Source organism: Capra hircus, chromosome 6 (assembly GCF_001704415.2).
Source record: "Capra hircus breed San Clemente chromosome 6, ASM170441v1, whole genome shotgun sequence".
NCBI classification, from domain to species: domain Eukaryota; kingdom Metazoa; phylum Chordata; class Mammalia; order Artiodactyla; family Bovidae; genus Capra; species Capra hircus.
In genome coordinates, this window is record NC_030813.1 from 93,761,556 (window position 1) to 93,784,213 (window position 22,658).

The following is a 22,658-nucleotide window of genomic DNA, read 5'->3' on the forward strand; positions in this document are numbered from 1 at the left end:
TTGTGTCCGACTCTTTGCGACCCCATGAATTGCAGCATGCCAGGACTCCCTGTCCGTCACCAACTCCCAGAGTTCACTCAAACTCACATCCATCGAGTCAGTGATGCCATCTGGCCATCTCATCCTCTGTCATCCCCTTCTCCTCCTGCCCTCAATCCCTCCCAGCATCAAAGTCTTTTCCAATGAGTCAACTCTTTGCATGAGGTGGCCAAAGTACTGGAGTTTCAGCTTTAGCATCAGTTCTTCCAAAGAACACCTAGGACTGATCTCCTTTAGAATGGACTGGTTGGATCTCCTTGCAGTCCAAAGGACTCTCAAGAGTCTTCTCCAACACCACAGGTCAAAAGCATCAATTCTTCGGTGCTCAGCCTTCTTTACAGTCCAACTCTCACATCCATACATGACCACTGGAAAAACCATAGCCTTGACTAGACGGACCTTTTTTGGCAAAGTAATGTCTCTGCTTTTGAATATGCTATCTAGCTTGGTCATAACTTTCCTTCCAAGGAGTAAGCATCTTTTAATTTCATGGCTGCGTCTTTTAATTTCATGGCTGCGATCACCATCTGCAGTGATTTCGGAGCCCAAAAAAATTAAGTCTGACACTGTTTCCACTGTTTCCCCATCTATTTGCCATGAAGTGATGGGACCAGATGCCGTGATCTTCATTTTCTGAATGTTGAGCTTTAAGCCAACTTTTCACTCTCCTCTTTCACTTTCATCAAGAGGCTTTTTAGCCTCTTCACTCTCTGCCATAAGGGTGGTGTCATCTGCATATCTGAGGTTATTGCTATTTCTCCCGGCAATCTTGATTCCAGCTTTTGCTTCCTCCAGCCCAGCATTTCTCAATACTTGCATAAGGCTGAAAAAATATAGGCTGATGGACATTCATTTATACTAATGAAAATATGCAGACAGCATAAGTGGCCATCTGTGGGGTATGGTATTACTCAGTTGTAACTTGTAGCCATTTTTATGTCATCACTTAAAAATGAGAAAAAGTGGGTCAGCTGTGTCTATATTGATATGAGAAAGTGTCCAAATATATATTAATAAATAAAAAACCAAGTTACAGAATAGTATGGACAGAGTGATTCTGTTTTAGAGAAAAAAAGAAGAAAAAAATATATACATAAAGACTATTTTTAATGTATCACCTTCTGTGCTCTGATATTTTTTAATGATGAAAATGCATCCTATTTTATAGGTGAGGGGCAGAGAGGCTTCAAGGGTAACTACAAGGGAGATGTGAGCAGGCCTTGGTACACTTGGTAGGAGATGTATCGTCATGAAGCTTTGCTTGGTGCCACACGATTCCCTGTCACTGGTCAGTAGGCTGATCTTCTGCTTTCCAGATCTGAAATTCCTGTGGCTATTATGGCTCTCTAGAGCTTCCTTGGTGGTTCAGACAATAAAGGATCTGCCCACAATGCAGGAGACCCTGGTTCGACCCCTGGGTCGGGAAGATCGCCTGGAGCAGGAAAGGGCAACCCAGTATCTTTGCCTGGAGAATCCTATGGACAGACGAGCCTGGTGGGCCATGGGGTCTCAGAATCAGACATGACTGAGCTACTAACACAGCACTTCATTATGGCTCTCTAGTTATGCTAATTACTTCAGTCATGTCCGACTCTGTGCAATCCTTTGGACAGTAGCCTGCCAGGCTCCTCAGTCCATGGGATTATCCAGGTTTCTGCCAAGTCATACAGCCCTAAATTCAGTGTCATTTGATTATAATTTTCTAATATAAATCAGAAGTAATCACTTGAATTCAAGTCATGTCTTAATTTTAAATTTGCCCATTATTGTCATCAGTGATGTGTGTGTGTGTGGTTAGTCACTCAGTTGGGTCCAACTCTTAGCGATTCCAAGGACTGAAGCCCGCCAAGCAGGCTACAGTCATCAGTGGTACACTGATAAATATTTCATGCCCAGCTTTGAAGTCACCACTGGACTCCTCTGTTCGTGGGATTCTCCATACAGGAATACTGGAGTAGGTTGCCATGCCCTCCTCCAGGAGATCTTCCCAGCCTAGGGATCAAACCCATATCTCTTACGTCCACCTGCATTGCCAGGTGGGTTCTTTCTAGTAGAGTCTGATGCAAAAAAATATTTCATCTCTCCAAAAAATTAGTCTCCCTCTAGCCCTTGTCCATTGGTTTATTGACATTAATGATTTAGTTGGTCTGGCTCTCCCACTGACACACCTTCAAAGTCATGGCACATTTTCTGAAGGTCTGGGAGAGACCCAGGTATGTAGGAGAAAGGGTGTATTCATTTCCTTCTGCTTTCATAAGTAGTCACCACACATTTAGCAGCTTAAATTCATTAGAGCCCAAAATGGGTCTCATGGCACTAAGATCAAGGACTCGGCAGGGCTGCCTTCCTTTCTGGAGACTTTGGGAAGAATCCACCTCTGAGCTTATTTATATACGTGCATGCTTAGGTGTGTCCAACTCTTTGTGACCCCATGGATTGTAGCCCACCAGGCTCCCTGTCCATGGAATTTTCCAGGCAAAGAAAGTGAAAACCCACTGGAGTGGGTTGCCATTTCCTCCTCCAGGACATCATCCCGACCCAGGGATTAAACCTGAGTCTCTTGCATCTCCTGCATTGGCAGGCAAATTCTTTACCACTTCTTCACCTGGGTTGTTGGCAAAATTCAGATCCTTGCAGTTATGAGACTGAATTCCTAGCTGGCTGTCAGCAGGAGCTGTCCTTATCTCCTGGAGGCCACTGCTAGTCCTTGTGCGTGACCTCTACATCTTAGAGCAGCTACAGTGCATGGAATCCGTTTTGTGCTTTGCATTCTCTCTAGCTTGCCCTTCTGGGGCCACACCCAGATAATCCAGGATAATTTCTCCATTTTGATTTTTTTTTTAATTTGTACTTTTTTGGCTGTGTGAGTGGCATGTGAAATCTTAGTTCCCTGACCAGAGATGGAACCCCTGTCCCCAGCAGTGGAAGCTCAGAGTCCTAATATTGGACCACCAGGAAAGTCCCTAATTTCTGTTTTAAGGTCTGGAACCTTAATTACATTTGCAAACTTCTTCAGTCATGTAACATTACATTTGCAGGGTCCAAGGATTACTGTGTGAACATTTTATTTGGGAGCCATGGTTCTGCTTACCACAAGGGAATGGGAGGGCTGGGCATCCAGTGACAGGAAAGAAGGGAAGGGAACAGAAAAGGGAAGCTATGCTGTGGGTGCAGAATTGAGGGGTTCAGTGAAGAAGGAGGCTCTAGCCCGAGAGGGGCTCCCACTGCCTTGCTTTTTCTTTCCTATTTTCCTCCTCTCTCAAAAAATTAGCATTTATGAGTGAGATGTATGAGAGCAAATATTAAAAACAACTCAGAGCTACTGTGGAAAACTGTATGATGGTTCCTCAAAAAATTAAAAATAGAACTGCCAGGACTTCCCTGGTGTCCAGTGGTTGGGGCTCCCCACTCCCCTGGTGATTCAGACAATAAAGAATCTGACTGCAATGCAGGAGACCCAGGTTTAATTCCTGGGTTGGGAAGATCCCTTGGAGAACGGAATGGCAACCCACTCCAGTGTTCATGCCTGGAGAATTCCATGGAAAGAGGAGCCTGGTGGGTTATAGTCCATGGGGTCACAGAGAGTTGGACACAGTTGAGTGACTAATATTTAACTTTCACTGCCAGGGCAAGTCTAGGTTTGATCCCCAGTCAGGGGACTGCTGCTGCTGCTGCTGCTAAGTCGCTTCAGTCGTGTCCGACTCTGTGCAACCCCATAGACGGCAGCCCACCAGGCTCCCTCGTCCCTGGGATTCCCCAGGCAAGAACACTGGAGTAGGTTGCCATTTCCTTCTCCAATGCATGAAAGTGAAAAGTGAAAGTGAGATTGCTCAATCATGTCCGACTGTTAGTGACCCCATGGACTGCAGCCCACCAGCTTCTCTGTCTGTTGGATTTTTCAGACAAGAGGACTGGAGTGGGGTGCCATTGCCTTCTCCAGTCGGGGGACTAGGATCCTGCATCTCGCAAGGTACAACCGATAAATAAATAATAATAAATTTAAAAAAATAGAACTACCATATGATCCAGCAATCCCATTTCTGGGTATATATCCGAAGAATTGAAAGCAGGATCTTCAAGAGATAGTTACACACTTAAGGTTCATAGAAACTTTATTCACAATAACTAAAAGCTGGAAGCAATCCCAGTGTTCAACGATGGATGAATGGATAAACAAAATGTGGAGTGGGCATATAGTGGAATACTATTTAGCTTCTAAAAGGAGGGAAATTTTGATATATGCTACAACATAGATGAACCCTTGGGACATTACGCTAAGAGAAGTAAGCCAATAATAAGAAGACAATATACTGTGTGATTGATCCCATTTATAATGAGATATCTGAAGTAGTCAAATTAATTCGTGAAAGCAGAAAATAAAATGGTGGTTGCCAAGGTCTGGGGAGAGGGAGAAAAGATAATTTGTTGCCTGATGGAAATCGAGGTTTAGTTCCGTACAATGAAGAAGTTAAATTCTGGAGATCTGTTTCACAGCAGTGTGGATATTCTCACCACTACTGAACTATACACTTAAAAATGTTTAACGTGGTCAATTTTATGTTATGCTTTTTTTAAAACCACAATTTTTAAAAAGCTGTCAGATTTCTGTAAATACTCTTATCACTAAGTTTTTCTGTTCTCTTTTCCCTCTTACCCACAAAAGCACATACACACCCAAACATAAATGAGCAATGAGCCTGTGCTTTTCTACAAAACTGTTGGTTGTTTGTGGTTACCAGAGTGTGGTCAGTTTATTGGAGTGATAAGATCAAGAGGGCAGATTTCAGTTGCAATTTCAGTACATTATCGTTGAAGATGAAAGATTGGCTGGTTTCTTAAGACTGTATATTCTGTCTAGGAGTGTTGTAACCCTCCCGTTGTTTCAGATGTTGCTTTGCTATTTCCTTTGTTTAGAATTCTTGAATATGGTAACCTCACTTTTCGAAAGTTTACATTACATCACTTTGCTTTTATGAAAGACCTACGCTGGTACAGGCACGCATTGGCCATATTGCAGGTTGGTTCCAGACCAACCTGAACCGCAATAAAGCAATAAAGCGAATGCCATAAGAAAGCAAGTCACATGAATTTTCTGGTTTCCCAGTGCATTTTAGATTTTGGAAACCATGAAACTCCTAGTAGAAAACATTGATAGAATACTCTGTGATATAAATCTGTAGCAATGTTTTTTGGATCTGTCTCCTAAAGCAAAGGAAATAAAAACAGAAATAAACAAGTGAAACCTAATTAGATTTAGGATTTTGCACAGCAAAGGAAACCATCAATGACATGAAAAGGCAACCTATTGAAATGAGAGAAAATATTGGCTAATGAAATGACCAATAAGGAGTTAATTTTCAAAATACATCAACAGATATAACTCGACATCAATAAAGCAGACAGGCCAATTTAAAAATGAGTATGTGTGTGTGCACACGTATGCTCTGTCACGACTGGCTCTTTGCAGCACCATGGACTATAGTTCGCCAGGCTCCTCTGTCATGAGCCAAATAGACATCTTTTTAAAGAAGACATGCAGATAGCCAGGAGGCACATGAAAAGATGCTCAGCATCATTAGTCGTGAGAGAAATGCAAATTAAAACCACAATAAGATATCATCTCATACCTATCAGAATGGTTGTCATTAAACAGAATACAAATAACAAATATTGGTGAGGATGTGGACCAAAGGGAACCCTTGTACACTGTTGGTAGGAATGTAAATTGATGCAGCCAATGTGGAAAACAGTAGGTAGGTGTGTCAAAAAACTAAAAATAGAGCTACCATATGACCCAGCAGTTCTGCTCCTGAGTATATATCTGAAGAAGACAAAAACACTAATTTGAAAATATGCATGTATCCCAATGTTCATAGAAGTATTATTTATAATTGCAAAGATACAGAAACAATCTAAGCCATCAACAGATGAATGGATAAGGAAGATGTGGTATAAATAGGTAGACAGCCAAGGAAATACTCAGTTCAGTTCAGTTCAGTTCAGTTCAGTTCAGTCACTCAGTCAAGTCTGACTCTTTGCGACCCCATGAATCGCAGCACGCCAGGCCTCCCTGTCCATCACCAACTCCCGGAGTTCACTCAGACTCACATTCATTGAGTCAGTGATGCCATCCAGCCATCTCATCCTCGGTCGTCCCCTTCTCCTCCTGCCCCCAATCCCTCCCAGCATCAGAGTCTTTTCCAATGAATCAACTCTTCTCATGAGGTGGCCAAAGTACTGGAGTTTCAGCTTTAGCATCATTCCTTCCAAAGAAATCCCAGGGCTGATCTCCTTCAGAATGAACTGGTTGGATCTCCTTGCAGTCCAAAGGACTCTCAAGAGTCTTCTCCAATACCACAGTTCAAAAGCATCAATTCTTCAGCGCTCAGCCTTCTTCACAATCCAACTCTCACATCCATACATGACCACTGGAAAAACCGTAGCCTTGACTAGACGGACCTTAGTCAGCAAAGTAACGTCTCTGCTTTTGAGTATACTATCTAGGTTGGTCATAACTTTTCTTCCAAGGAGTAAGCATCTTTTAACTTCATGGCTGCAGTCACCATCTGCAGTGATTCTGGAGCCCCAAAAAATAAAGTCTAACACTGTTTCCACTGTTTCCCCATCTATTTCCCATGAAGTGATGGGACCGGATGCCATGATCTTCGTTTTCTGAATGTTGAGCTTTAGGCCAACTTTTTCACTCTCCTCTTTCAGTTTCATCAAGAGGCTTTTTAGTTCCTCTTCACTTTCTGCCATAAGGGTGGTGTCATCTGCATATCTGAGGTGATTGATATTTCTCCTGGCAATCTTGATTCCAGCTTGTGTTTCTTCCAGTCCAGCGTTTCTCATGATGTTCTCTGCATAGAAGTTAAATAAGCAGAGTGACAATATACAGCCTTGACGTACTCCTTTTCCTATTTGGAACCAGTCTATTGTTCCATGGCCAGTTCTAACTGCTGCTTCCTGACCTGCATACAGTTAAAAAAAAAGAATGAAATAGTGCCATTTGCAGCAACATGGATAGTATAGTCCATGGGGTCACAAAGAATTGACACCACTGAGCGATTTTCACTTCACAAGCTCTTAGGTATAAAATAAGCTATAAAGGATATACTGTACAACATGGAAATTATAACCAGAAAAAAAACTTATACTGTAGTCTGTTGTGTACAATAGTGTTGTCTAAAGAAGGAATGTATATACCTTAATTTGAAAATGCTTTATTGCTAAAAAAAAAATGCTAATCATCATTGAAGCCTTCAGAGAGTCATAATTTTTTTTGTAATAATAACACCAGTAATTGCTGAGCACAGATCACCATAACAAATATAGCAATAATGAAAAAGTTTAAAATATTGCTGAAATTACCAAAATGTGATGCAGAGACATTCAGTGAGCAAATGAGGCTGGAAAAAGTGGTGCCGATGTACTGGTTTGATGCAGGGTCGTCACAAACCTTTAATTTGTAAAAATGCACTATGTGTGAGGCACAATGAATTGCAATAAAGATGTGGTCTGATTGTACCTGTTTTTGAAAGAAATCCGAAGAGGATTTTTGCTTTTGTGCCGTCACTATATTAATGCGTTGTTTGTTGTTCAGTCACTAAGTCATGTCCACCTCTGTGAACCCATGGGCTGCAGTATCCAGGCTCCTCTGTTCTCCACTATCTCCCAGAGTTTGCTCAGATTCTTGTCCATTGAGTCAGTGATGCTATCTAACTATCTCATCCTTCTCCTTTTGCCTTCAATCATTCCCAGCATCAAGGTCTTTCCCAATGAGTCAGCTCTTCACATCGGGTGCAAAGTATTGGAGCTACAGCCCAAGGGACTCTCAAGAGTCTTCTCCAGCACCGCAACTGGAAAGCACCAATTCTTTGGTGCTCAGCCTTCTTTATGGTCCAGCTCTCACATCTGTACATAACTACTGGATAAACCGTAGCTTTGTACAGACCTTTGTCAGCAAAATGATGTCTCGCTTTTTAATATGCAGTGTAGGTTTGTCATAGCTTTCTTTCCAAGGAGAAACACCTTTTAATTTCATGGCTGCATATTTAATGTAGGTCTTTTTTAAAACAGAAGTGGTTTAAAGTGAACTTTCAAAAAGCTGGGGAGACCCTTAGCTTTACACCATTTTGGCTTATGGAAGGTTTCATAACGATGCTCTACATTCAGTTAACAAGGGAAAGCTAGGTACCTCTGTTCAGGCTTGGCTTCTGCTACTTCACCCCAGATTAGAGGACCTGGTGTCATATCGGTTTGCACTCTTTGAACTCAAAATCTCTCGTCATATGTCGCCTTTACATCTATAGCAAGCACTCAGGCAGTCCACGAATTAGAATGTCTTGGAGCATTTTTATTAAGATGCCATAGCTGTATTTTTCCTATATACACCTCTGTAGGGCTGGGTTTCTCCTGAGAATACGCTGAGCTCTTTGCTCCTTGGTCAGTTTCTAACTTTCTTTTACAGAACATTGATGCATGCAGGTCACTTTGTTTGAACTCTCAAAATGGTATTTTTCTTATGCTACTAAAATTTTTCTACATTAGCTCATAATCACTGTAATCATCATGAGCTCTTGTTACATCTGAACTTGCTATACACTCTCCTTTCCCCATTCCAAACTTTAGTTTGCAAAATAAGGAAAAGGAACATAGGGCAGCTCTGACACCAAGGTATAGAAGAAATTTTATAAAAATATAATTTCTGTTAAATATAAAGAAGTTCATCCAAAGGGTGTGTGCATGTGTGCTAAGTCACTCAGTCATATCCGACTCTGTGAGGCCCTATGGACTGTAGCCTGCCAGGCTCCTCTGTCCATGGGATTCTCCATGGACAGAAGAAAATACTAAAATAGGTGTGGTCAGAGAGCATCTATTTGGGGAAAATCCATTGGTTTCAGATGGCTCAGAATCATTCTGATGGGCAGGAGGATGCTATCAATTTATAATAAATCAGGTCCAGGAAACAGGCAGAATCTTCCTTACTAGAACAGCTGCAGGGATATCAGTTATCAAGGAATATGTTTTTAGAAAAAAAACTGCTATACTGAAATGATAATGATTACAACATCCACTGAGTACTCACTACATGCCAGGTTCAGGCTTCACATGAACTGATCTAATGCTTTTAAAGCTTAGAGGATATACGTACTGTTATTATACTCCTTTTACAGAGGAGGAAATAGACATAGCAAGAGACAAAGTCTCTGCTCATGGTCATATTCAAGAGTTTGCCTTTTATCCACTTAGTCATGAAAAGGAGAACTGGGGTCATGGCTGGACAGTTTACAGTAGAGTCCATTGAACTAGGTACTTGCTGCTTTCATGGTTTAACTACCCTTTGGATGAGCCAGGTGGCGCTAGTGGTAAAGAACCCACTATGCAAGAGACCAAAGAGATGCAGGTTCGATCCCTGGGTTGGGAAGATCCCCTGGAGGAGGGCATGGCAACTCACTCCAGTATTCTTGCCTGGAGAATCCCATGCACAGAGGAGCCTGGCGGGCTACAGTCCATGAGATCACAAAGAGTCAGACATGGCTAAGCACACATGCCACAGGTTTAAGAGCTCTGTTCTGACTTCAGACAGGAGCAGCAAGTCTCTGAGCCACTTGCTGTTCTGATCCAGGGGCTACACATTAGAGGGTGTCCATGACCCTGTTCAGTAATTCTCTAGAACACCTCACAGAATTCACTGAAAGTGTATTTCGGACTGCAATTTTACTGTAAAACCTACACATAGAGCAAAGTCTGGGAGGGCTCTGGATGCAGAGCTTCCTCACCTCTCCCCATGGAGTCTGGGCCCCTCACCTTCCCTGCACATCAGTGGGTTCACCAGCACCTCTGAGCCTTGACGTCGAGAGCTTTCACTGGAGTTTCACTGCATAGCCAGGATTGATTAAATCAGTGGCCACAACTGAACTTGGTCTCCAGTCTCCTTCCCCTTCCAAAGTGCCGATCTTCTAATCACATGACCAGGCTGATGTTTCAGTATCTTAGGGCCTGCCTTGAGTTACCTCAGTAGCATAACAAAGACACTCCCATCACTCAGGAAATCCCAGTGGATTTTTAATTATTTATTAATTGATTTTTTGGCTGTGCTGGGCCTTCGTTGCTGCAGGCGCCTTTCTCTAGTTGTGGCGAGCCTGGGCTGCTCTTTGTTGCAGTGCACTGCAGGCTCCTCACTGTGGTGGCTTCTCGTTGCAGAGTACCGGCTCTAGGACACACAGGTTTCTGTAGTTGCAGCACATGAGTTTGGTTGCCACCAGGCATGTGTAATCTTCCCGGAGCTGGGATCAAACCCAGGTTCCCGGCATTGGCAGGGTAGATTCCCAACCTCGACTACCAGGGCAGTCCCTCAATGGTTTTCAAGCTCTGTGGCTGGAATCCAGGACAAACATCAGCTATATCTTTACCAAACCATATATATATACATCGAGGATGAGTAAAGTGTCTAAAACATCATATTCCTGTAAACGTATTCCTGCCATTTTTATGGAAATGGCACTGGTTATCTTAAGCTGATCAGAAGCTCTGATTGGAAGTCATATCTTTAATCACAGATAAGACTGGAGGACGTGAGTTAATGTTTTATAATAGCCCCAGATTGGCAGGCAGAGTCACTCAAAACATGGGGTCCATGGAGAAGAAATTAAAAAGGGGATGCTTGATGGTGGAAAGGTTGGGGAACGTTTATCTAAAGTGGAAACTTGCTGGTAGGAGAAGCTAACCCATCCTATGTGTCCATAGTGAGTTAGAGAGCACAGCTTCCCTTCCCACCCCACCCTTCCTGTTTTTCCTGGGAACAAGATTGTTGCAGTTTGACAGAGGAAGATACAATGTTCCCAGTGTGTAACTCTTAGTTCAGGTCGGTTCAGTCACTCAGTTGTGTCCGACTCTTTGCGACCCCATGAATTGCAGCTCGCCTTGCCTCCCTGTCCATCACCAACTCCCAGAGTTCACTCAAACTCATGTCCATCGAGTCGGTGATGCCATCCAGCCATCTCATCCTCTGTCGTCCCCTTCTCCTCCTGCCCACAATCCCTCCAAGCATCAGGGTCTTTTCCAATGAGTCAGCTCTTCGAATGAGGTGGCCAAAGTACTGGAGCTTCAGCTTTAGCATCAGTCCTTCAATGAACACCCAGGACTGATCTCCTTTAGGATGGACTGGTTGGGTCTCCTTGCAGTCCAAGGGACTCTCTAGAGTCTTCTCCAACACCACAGCTCAAAAGCATCAATTCTTCAAGCACTCAGCTTTCTTCACAGTCCGACTCTCACATCCATACATGACCACTGGAAAAACCATAGCCTTGACTATTAGGAAAAGACAATAATGGTAGAGCTCCCAGGAAAGGTACAGTGTGCTAGTGTGGAGGGCATTTGGGGAAGGCAGTGCTTTAAATTCCACCCCATGGATAACATCAGCCCTGGGCATTTGGACATTTTTGGTCCTGGGTGCAAAGGATTCACGGGCTTCCCCAATAGCTCCACGGTAAAGAATCTGCCTGCCAGGCAGAGGACACAGGAGACACGAGTTCAATCCCTGGGTCAAGAAGATCTCCTGGAGGAGGAAATGGCAACCCGCTCCTGTACTCTTGCCAGGAAAATGCTTTGGACAGAGGAGCCTGGCAGGCTATAGTCCATGTGGTCCCAAAGAGTCAGACGTGACTGAGCACACACACAAAGGATTCATAAGAGCCCCATCTGCTTTCATATTTCTTGCTTTCCAACTAGACCTTTCTTCCCTGTGTGTTTGCTCTTCCTGACTGCAAACTGAAACCGGGTGAAAGGAGAACACCTGTGTTACATACACGTGTGTGTGCTGAATTTCTTCTCCGGTGTCCCTATTGTTTACTTCATCTCAGGGCTGGATGACCTAGCTTTCTAACTGTTTTTATGGAAACGGACTTCTCACATCTAAGGCAGTACAGCCATCCTGCCTGAGTAGGTACTTTCAACATGATTGCGACTTTCTGTCTGGTGTATGTATCAAACCATGTTTCCCGAAACTTCTTTAGGTAAATATTGACACTCAGACAGTAACACAGATGGTCTTCTGCAGGTAGTTAATGAAAAACAGGTTAGACATGGATTTCAAATCAAAACATTTAGAGCTTTGTTTTAGGACAAAGCCTGCAAAGAAATACTGTATTATCTGAGTGAGAAGGGAGAGGCTTCTTGGGAATGAGTGGAATGAACATTAAAGGGCTGTTCTTTGCCACTCCTTGACCCAAGCTTAACCACCAAGGAGGGAGGGTGCCTCTTTTATATTTTATCATAGTAAAAAGTGTAATTTGCCAGTCTAACGTGTAGCCATTGAAGAAGCCTTTAAATCAGAGGTGAAGAGGCAATGAGCAAGTTTTATATTGAGAGCAAGGAATGTGAAGGGGAGAAGCGGAGATGTGATTCTCTTGAATGTCTTTCTTGGCAGATGCAAAGCAGTTAGAAAGCATAAGTATTAAGCAATAAGATTAATAACAGACGTCTCACATGAATGAAGAAAATAAGTCAAAAGGGCAGAAGATTCTCACGTCTACCCCTTCCTCCATTCTCAGATCTTTGCTCCCTTCATTTTCAACTATTTGTGTTTGATTAAATGCCCCACCTAGATCCTGGAGTCATGTTTAAATAAGAGTAGTGACAGCCCCATGTGAACAGGATTTACAAGCGGTGAAGAGTGCATTTGTCAGATTTTTGAGATACGGCGCGGAGCTCTGAAAACTCTGGTAGAAAGCATTTTGTACTCAAAGGGCATGACAACCCACTCCAGTATTCTTGCCTGGAACCTTCCCTGGACAGAAGAGCCTGGTGGGCTACACGTCCAAGGATTGCAAAGAGTGCGACACTACTGAGAAACTAACACTTTCACTTTCATTTATTCATGCAACAGATACTTGCTAAGCATCTACTATGTGCCAGACACTTTAAACCTCTGCAGATCCAGCAGGGAAAGAGAAATTAAAAAGCCATGGAGCGTACATGCCTTTCACTTTTTTTTTTTTTAATGATTTTTTGTTCTATTAACCAGCAAACATTTTTAAGCCTTTTACGTCCCCTGTGTCTTATTTATTTACCTATGTTGGGCTGGGCTGGATCTTCGTTGCTGCGCACGGGCTTTCTCCAGCTGTGGCGAGTGGGGACTGCTCTCTAGTTGCACTGCACGGGCTTCTCACTGTGGTGGCCTCTCCTGTGGTGAAGCGCGGACTGTAGGGAGCCTGGGCTCGGTAGTTGTGGCACACAGGCTTAGTTGCTCCGTGGCTTGTGGGATCTTCCCAGACCAAGGATCAAACTTGTGTCTCTTGCATTAGCAGGTGAATTCTTTACCACTGGGCCATAAGAGAAGTCTGCCTCTGATTTTACTAGAGAAGACAGCTAGTAAATAAAAAATAAGCGTGTAGTATATAAAGTCAGTTTTAACTGCTCTGGAGAAGAGCTGAGGTAGGGCGTGAGAGTGATGGGGTGCATTATTTTCTGCTCAGGTACGTGAGCAGAAGTCAACCTGGAGCCAGAGAGTGGACTGGGAGGATATTTGGGGGAAGAGCGTCCAGGCAGAGGGAATAGCGGGTGTAGAACTCTGAGGTGGAAGAGCAATAAGAAAACTCCCGTGAAGTGACAAGATTTGGGGGAGCATAGAAGCTCTCTTTTTTATCAATTCAGGGGCCCTCATGGGCCACGAGACTCCCAGTAGTCCCCGCAAGAACTGTTGGCGTTGCCATTGTCTATGCTTGCTTTTTCCCCAGTGGCTCAGTGGTAAAGAATTTGCCTGCAACACAGTAGAAGCAGCAGGAGATGAAAGTTTGGTCCCTTGGGTCAGGAAGATGCTCTGGAGAACAAAATGGCAACCCACTCCAGTATTGCCTGGAAAATCCCAATCCATGGGGTCGCAAAAGAGTTGGGCACAACTGGGCAACTAAACAACAACAAAGGCTTGCTTTGCATTGCTGCTGCTGCTGCTGCTGCTGCTAAGTCGCGTCAGTCGTGTCCGACTCTGTGCGACCCCATAGATGGTACCCAACAGGCTCCTCCGTCCCTGGGATTCTCCAGGCAAGAATACTGGAGTGGGCTGCCATTTCCGTCATGTCACTTTCCAAACATACTCCTACAAAACTCATAAAATAATGCATTTTAACATCATATCATGTGGACATTAATGACCTTGGCCATCAGTGTAAGAAACATTCTTCCCAGAATGCTATGAGCGGTAAATGTCTCTGATCTTAGTCCCATGGATTCCCATTGCCATAGCAGTGAAGTGAGAGGTGAGTGGGTGTCACCACTATACTCCTCCAATTCTGCCAAGGCAGTCACCATTCGCAGCCAAGGACTTCCTTAAAAGATGTAGATGTTGCCAGATTTCTCACTGCAGTGAATCAAGTTCCCTATATCTTTCACAGTTACAGTGACAGTCCCTTAGGTGGAGGCATCTCCCCTGTAAGATGGTTAGATATGCACAGAGCTGAGGGTTTGACCAGAAGAGTCTTCAACTTTTTGTGGTCCTTGACCAAGAAGAGCATTTGATTGTGAAGTCTTAGCTAAGTTAAGCTCCTGATTTTGATTGTGGTCTAAAAAATTAATCCTCAGACACTGGGGATAGAAGACTCAAAAGAAGATGATTCCAGCGTATGTATAAGTTGTCACAAACAAGTAATGAAAATGATGCTGAGAAAGAAGTTTATGTTGATGCAGTCTTTTCAGGGGTGCAATGGTTCAAGCTCAATCCAGACAGCTGGGTTTGCTGCCTTTGACAGAGAAATGCTGAGTGCGTGGAGAGACAGGAAGGAAGATACAGTAGAATCACTGGAAACATCCCAGGTGCACCAGGCATGAAAGACCTGGTGCCTAAAGAAACACTTATGTAGTCCTGACATCTTCCAAATCTCCCAGCATATGGTGATCACTTTGATTTCTGGGGTATTGATATTTGAAGGAAGCAACTTTATCAGGCAGCCAACTGTCTAGGGTAGACCTCGGAGAAAGTCCTCACCTTGGGATGTCACTGTTTTGCTTCTGTCTGCTAACAGATAGATGGGGAAACCATGGGAACAGTGACAGCTTTTATTTTCTTGGGCTCCAAAATCACTGCCGATGATGACTGCAGCCACGAAATTAAAAGACGCTTGCTCCTTGGAAGAAAAGCTATGACCAACCTAGAGAGCATATTAAAAAGCAGAGACGTTACTTTGCCACCAAAGGTCCATCTAGTCAAAACTATGGGTTTTCTAGTATGGATGTGAGAGTCGGACCATACAGAAGGCTGAACTCCAAAGAACTGATGCTTTTGAACTGTGATGTTGGAGAAGACTTCTGAGAATCCCTTGGACTGCAGAGAGATCAAACCAGTCAATCCTAAAGGAAATCAATCCTGAATATTCATTAGAAGGACTGATGAAGCTCCAATACTGTGGCCACCAGATTCGAAGAGCCAACTCTTTAGAAAGCCCCTGATGCTGGGAAAGATTGAAGACAGGAGAAGGGGGCGACAGAGGATGAGATGGTTAAATGGCATCACTGACTCAATGGACATGGGTTTGAGCAAAGTCCAGGAGATGATGGAGGACAGGAGCCTGGTGTGCTGCAATCCACGGGGTCACGAAGATTCAGACATGACTGAGCAACTAACACAAATCGCTTGTTTGTCCCCATCTTCCCAAATTTCTGAATCACATTCATCTTTCTTCTCCAGGTCAACACCTTCCTTTGTTATCACATTCCAATGCTCTGTCTCTGGGACTCCCCTGATGAAATCAGAACGAGAAAAGCTGGCATGTGTGGGTATTTTCTCATTTGAGCGATCACAGGAAGGAATGCAAACTCTTCCCTTGAACATCTTGGATGTGCTGCAAACAAAGCCATAATGGAAGCCTTGGGACTTCCCTGGTGGCCCAGTGGCTGGGGCTCCATGCTCCCAGTGCAGGGGGCCCTGGTTCTATCCCTGGTCGAGGAGCTAGATCCCTCATGTCTCAGCTAAGAGTTTGCATGCCTCCAAAACATCCCACATGCCGCAATAAAGATTGACTATCTCACATGCCACAACTAACACCCAGCTCAGCCAAATAAACAAATGTTGTTGTTCAGTCGCTAACTCATGTCCAACTCTGTGACCCCCATAGACTGCAGCGTGCCAGGTCCTTCACCATCTCCCAGAGCTTGCGCAAACTCATGTCCATTGAGTCAGTGATGCCATCCAACCATCTCATCCCCTGTCACCCTCTTCTCCTCACACCCTCATTTTTTCATCAGGGTCTTTTCCAGTGAGTCAGCTCTTCACATCAGGTGGCCAGAGTATTGGAGCTTCAGCTTCAGCATCAGTCCTCCAGTGAATATTTGGCATTGATTTCCTTTAGGATTGACTGGTTTGATCTCCTTGCAGTCCAAGAGACTCTCGAGTCTTTTCCAGCACCACAATTCAAAAGCATCAATGTTTTGGCACTCAAATACATAGATTCGAGCACTTTTCTCCAGTAGCAGCGAGCGGGGGCTTCTCTCTAGTGCAGGGTGCGGGTTTCTCATTGTGGTGCTTTCTCTTGTGGAGCATGGGCTCTAGGGCAAGCGGGCTTCAGTAGTTTCAGCTCCCGGGCTCCAGAGCACAGGCTTAATAGTTGTGGCGCACAGGCTTAGTTGCTCCAAGGTATGTGGGATCTTCCTGGACCGGGGATCAAACCCATGTCTCCTGCATTGGCAGGTGGATTCTTTACCACTGGACCAGCAGTCGCAAGTCCATTCCAGGGCCTTTAACTGTTAAGTTTCTTTGTTTTTGAAAAGCACTTTTCCCTGGAAAATTGAATGAGAGGTTTTACATTTTTAAAGTTTTGATTGCTTTTATTAATTTTTTAGTCTACTTCATTGTTGCTTTTATTCTAAACCCTCATGACCCAGCAGACTCTTTCAACATTGAGCAGAGAGTGACCATTTCTCCCTGGCTCTTTGAGAGTTCCCAAGTCCTAGAGGCTTATAAGAGGCTTTGATTTGAAGGCTTAACTCTGGGACATGGCCTTTCCAGGGCTTTATGAAGTGATGGGGCTCTGGCTTTGCCTCACTTTCAAAATGTACCTGCAGCAGCTGCTATTCTTGCTCTGGAGCATTGAGCTTTAAATATGTTTGCTCCCTGTCGAGAGGATTGGCACCCTCTGGTTTTCTCTTTCACCCATTCTTCTGAGTATAAAAGTTTGACTTCTTGCAGACGCAGTGCCTTTTCATGAAGAAATAGATACGACTGACTTTTCTGAGTTAAGGACAGTCTGGCGTCTCTCAAGCGTAGTAGCAGACAGCTCCCCAGGACTGGCTTGGCAGGCCAGTGGCTTCAAGATGTCAGGTGCTATAACCGACATGGGAAGGAGAGTTTTAGAGCATCATGGAAAACTAAGTAGGCATGAAGTAGATGCATCTAGCATTAGGAGCAAAGACTGACCACTTGCCAGTTTTGTGAACTTGGACAACAGCTTTGTCTTCATCTACAGATGGGATTTATTGATATTCTATCTGCCATATCAGTTTACTGTGAGGGCTGAATGAGCTAATGCAGGAAACGTGCTTAGCAAATTGTGAGTAGCAGCAATTGTTAGTAATGTTAAGAGCTGTTATTTCCTCCCTTTATTTAGACATTCCTTGCTGTAAATTTATTTTCCAACTGGTTTCATGTTCCCTTTGGGGGCATCTGACGGTCAAGTTTGAGGGGAAAAAAAATGCGTTAAAGGAAAATGGATGAAAATCTGATCAATCTTGACTAAAAATAAAAAGACTTTGCCATGTATTTATGTGATGTCCTGCACCTAGCACTGACACTTTGTTAGGGTAGTAGGGTTCGTGGAAATAAGCTAAGTATTGATTAATAATTTAAATGTCAAAGAATTAAGCCTGCCATGGAGCAGGCAATGGAAGCAGTTTTGTTTGGTTGTAAAAATGCCAACATTCCTGAAACAGTGAGCTCATCATCAAATTCTTCTTCCACGCCCATAAAAGAATCTATGAATTGTTTGCTCGATTTTGTTTTGGTTTTCTGGGCAACTAAGAACGAAATAGGGCAGTGATTCTCAAGCAAGTTAGAGCATTAAAGTCCTCTGGAGGGCTTGTGAAAAACGTGGACCCTGAATCTTCGCACCAGAGTTGTTGATTCAGTAAGATGGGGGTGGGGCCTGAAAATTTGCATTTCTACTAAGTTCCCAGGCAAGGCTGATGCTGCTGATCCAGGAACTGCACTTTGAGGACCATTAATATGGAATGTCCTGAGGCCTTACAACGTGGTGGAGACCTCAGGGCGATTTAGTCACCAGGAAGTGGGTTCAAATTCTGGGTCTGTCCTTAGTAGCAGAGAGCAGAATTATGTCAAGCAAATAATCTCTCTGAGATCCAGTTTCTTCTTCTGTTTTTAAATGGAAATGATACAGCCTTCCCCCTCCTCCCCTTAAGGTCATCGGAAAACTTAAAGAAGATGTCTGTGAAACACTTTGTTCCCTGCCTGACATGCATTAATTTAAGAGTCCATTAACTTCTTTTACTGTAAGATGTTTTTTCATAAGTTGTGTATTTATTTCTGAGTGTTTGGGGCAAGAAGCTCTGTCACGTGGATAAACTGCTCATTTAAATGACTGAAGCAGTTTGAAAGATTTCACTAAGATTCCATTTCAGAATTACCATGTCATTTGTCATGCTGATGTGTGTGTGTGTGTACTTTTTTCCTTTTAATTAAATTAGTTTCTTCCCCTTAAATTCTTACAAGAGTAGCAAGATGCATAATAGATTGGGAATTTCATCCTTCGTTTGTACATTGGAATTTCAACATATTTTCATGCGTTGGTCGAGGGCAGTGGAAAGGTCACAGCTAGAATGAAAACCCTGAGTTTTCATAATTCATGGACAATTAGAGTCTGACTGAATTTTGTCTTTTTATTCAAAAGCAACCATGTGAGTATCTCCCTGACACAGAAGCACCAGTTGCTGTTCAGTCACTCAGTCGTATCCAACTCTTTCGGACCCCGTGAACCGAAGCGCACCAGGCTTCCCTGTCCTTCACCATCTCCTGGAGTTTGCTCAAACTCATGTCCATTGAGTCAATGATGCCATCCAACCATCTCATCCTCTGTCATCCCCTTCTCCTCCTGCCGTCAGTCTTTCCCAGCATCAGGGTCTTTTCCAGTGAGTCAGTTCTTTGCATCAGGTGGCCAAAGTGTTGGAGCTTCAGCTTCAGCATCAATCCCTGCCGTGAATATTCAGAATTGATTTCCTTTAGAATTGACTGGTTTAATCTCCTTGTTGTCCAAGGGACTCTCAAGCTTCTAAACCATGAAGTGTCTAACACCTCATTTCTCAGGACCATTATTTCATCTGTCTAGAGTAGGGCCTGGTCATATGCATTTTAATCAATGAAAAATTAATCAGTCAATCTATGAAAGAAGTAGAAAGTTTTATTCAAGCCAGATTGAGGATTATGACCTGGGAAGAGGCTCTCAGAAAGCTTCAAGGACTGTTCTGCCCACTAGAAGTCAAAGCACCGGTAGGTTAAGTTTTTTGAAACAGAGAGCTGTTCCTTAAATGACATATTATTGACAGTTCACACAGTCCACATTGGCAGGTACAAAGTGTTGCGTCACCATGACCTCTTCCAAGATCAAGGAGAAGAATGTTATCTTTAAGAAGCTGTCCTGTTGGTATTGGGAGAATGTTGCTCTTTATGGCTGAGCAGGTATTCCTGCCAATGGGCAAGGTCTGTTCTGTGCGTAATGAATTTACATAGTGCAGTGTTGGGGAGAGAGGACGCCAAAGGGCAGAGAAATTTTTATGTGTAAATTTTACTTGTCTTGCCATAAAATGAATTTTATTTCACAGAAGAATCAGCCCAGGTGGTGCAGAGACTGCATTTTAAGACAGACAAGGAAAGGGCTGCAATGGTCAAGACAGATTTCAGGTTCAGATTCTGCTGCTTAACTAGCTATGTGGACTTGAGCAAATTCTCCAATCTTCTCCCCCAACCCCCACCGCCCCAATTTGGCTGTTTCTTTTTAAATTTATTTTTTATATTAATCTTGATTGGAGTATATTGCTTTACAATGTTGTGTTACTTTCTCCTGTACAGCAAAGTGAAACAGCCATACATAAACATGAAAAGTGAACGTGAAAGTGTTAGTTGCTCAGCCGGGTCCGACTTTTTGCAACTTCATGGACTGTAACCAGCCAGGCTTCTCTGTCCATGGAATTCTCCAGACAAGAATACTGGAGTGGGCTGGCATTCCTTTCTCCAGGGGATCTTCCCGACCTAGAGATGGAACCCGTGTCTCCTGCATTGTAGGTGGACTTTCTGAGCCACCAGGGAAGCCCCATATACATACATATATCCCCTCTTCTCTGGATTTCCTTCCCATTTGTTAATAGGTCACCACAGAGCACTGAGTCGAGTTCCCTGAGCTACACAGTAGGTTCTCATTATCGCCAATCTTCTTAATTCTTGGTCTCTCATATGTGACATGGGTCATTCTTACTCATTGGGACCATTATACAGGTTATATAGTTAGTGGATTTTAAAAATGCCTGGCATAGTGCCAGTCACAAAGCACTCAAAAGCTCCAGTATTGTGATGGTTCTTCTAAAATGCCGCACAGGAAAGGTGGACAGATAAGATAAACACAAAAGTTCACAAAGGACTAGAACTGAAATGAAGTCAATTGGCTGTGTGTTAATCCATAAAATATTTACTAAGTCTTCAAGAAAGAGAATTCTCCAAAGATTATGTTGAAGTGACTGATTCCTTGCAGGTGGTTTAGATCAGGTACATCCGTGACTAGTTTCTAACTTGGTATAATCACTTTCAAAAAAATTTTATTTATTTATTTATTTGACTGCCCTGGGTCTTCATTGCTGTGTGGGCTTTCTCTGGTTGCAGTGCTCAGGCTTCTCATTGCAGTGGCTTCCCTTGTTGTGGAGCACAGGCTGTAGGCCCACAAGCTTCAGTAGTTATGGCCCGTAGGCTCTAGAATGCAAGATCAGTGGTTGTGGCCCATGGGCTTAGTCGCTCCGTAGCATGTGGAATCTTTCCGGATCAGGATCCAACCTGCGTCCCCTGCGTTGGCTGGCAGATTCTTATCCTCAATACCACCAGGGAAGTCCTGTACTTACTTTTTTAGTATCAAAACTCTATTTTGGACACCTTAAGGTAAAATGATGTTGGATTGTATTGAAACAAATTAATCAAGTCTACTGAATCAGCAGACTATCATTTTTTACCGTCAGGACATCAGTTTTCCATTTACTTTCACATGACAAGATAATGTCCTTTCATGAAAATACTAAACACTTCAGGAGATGCTAAATGAAACATCGTAACACAAGACAACAGAGCCAGTGTTACTCAGTAATAGGATGGGAAGATCAGTTTAGAAAGAAAGCAGTACTATTATAGACAAGTTTTTATTCAGAGATTTAAGAAATGCCATAGAAGTATATGTTTACTTGGATTTTTCTCAATTTCTCTTAAGCAATTTTAATAAATTTTATTCCTTCTATAGAATAGTCTTTCCCAGCTTACTGAAAAAATTTTAAATTATGTGCTTAAAATTAGTATTATGGCATGTTTTCATTTCCATGCTGTTCCTGAAGACCGTGACAGTGGAGCCTTCAGAAGAGAATTTATTCGCCACAATTGTATTTCCATTAAACAAAGCTTAAGAACAGACAGTCCTAATGGGGTTTTCATTTATGGATCCTGTGGGTAGGGTTCCCCAGGGAGGATGGTCAACATTAATTAAAACATCTTGAGGCCTGTGAGCCGCAATTACTTCTCCGTGAGATGCAGTAAAGAGCTTTGTATAATCCCGTGAAAACAGAGGATGCGGGAAATTCCTGCTTTCTCATCGCTTTCATGAAGATGCAGCTTTTGAGCAAATATTCTTCAGAGTTACCACAATTGACATAATTCATTGCTCTAGGGAACAAATGTTTTATACTTTCAATTTGTTACCCAGAAAAGGAGAGGCCTTTTATATGGGGTAGTTGTCATGTTGCCTGCATATCTAAGCCAGGAGAGTCTTGAACCACCCCTGAAGTGATGATAAGGTGTGCAAATTATGGGTTTGTTGTGTGGTTCCAGTAGGCATATGGGAGTATGCATATGTCATATAAGTAAAGATGTCACTTTGAACTGGTGGGACGGTCGGTTATTTCTTTCTAGGTTGGAAAGCGAGGGACCATAAGAGATCATTCTGGCTTTAACCCATCGGTGGATGCTGAAGCGATTCGTAAGGCCATCAGAGGAATTGGTGAGTAATGCTTTACGATTTCTTTCTTACTGTTGAAGCAGATCAGGAATTAAAGCTAAAAGTGCATAGGTTCAGGTTGCCCAAGTTGCCTTTTTTACTTAATTAGAGAAATGGTAAGGCACCTTAAAAACTTGTGAAGAGGAAAAGTGTAGGGTACCCAGTCTATGTGTGTGTGTGTGTGTGTGTGTGTGTGTGTGTGTGTGTTTTCCACGACAATCATATGAGGTGGAGACTTTTATTCTCTTTAGTTTACAGATGGGGGAACTGCATCTCAGAGGTGGTGAGTCATTTTCCTAGGGTCACACACGAGTGGCAGAGCTGGGATTCAAACCCATGATTGAAATACCAGGTTTCTTCCAGGGTACCATGCTTTCA

At 43.2% G+C, this 22,658-nt stretch overlaps 1 protein-coding gene across 2 annotated transcripts in view; it reads left to right on the plus strand.

Annotated features, from left to right (window-relative positions):
- Nucleotides 1–22,658, plus strand: part of ANXA3 (annexin A3) — a 74,242-nt gene that overhangs the window by 6,247 nt on the left and 45,337 nt on the right. The window contains exons 3-4 of one of the 2 annotated variants that reach the window (XM_018049626.1): nucleotides 1,208–1,327; nucleotides 22,196–22,283. In XM_018049626.1, the coding sequence (XP_017905115.1) occupies nucleotides 1,289–1,327; nucleotides 22,196–22,283 (127 nt within the window). In that variant the 5' untranslated portion in view covers nucleotides 1,208–1,288. The remainder of the gene's footprint in view (nucleotides 1–1,207; nucleotides 1,328–22,195; nucleotides 22,284–22,658) is intronic. The other variant, XM_018049627.1, reaches the window with a different exon arrangement.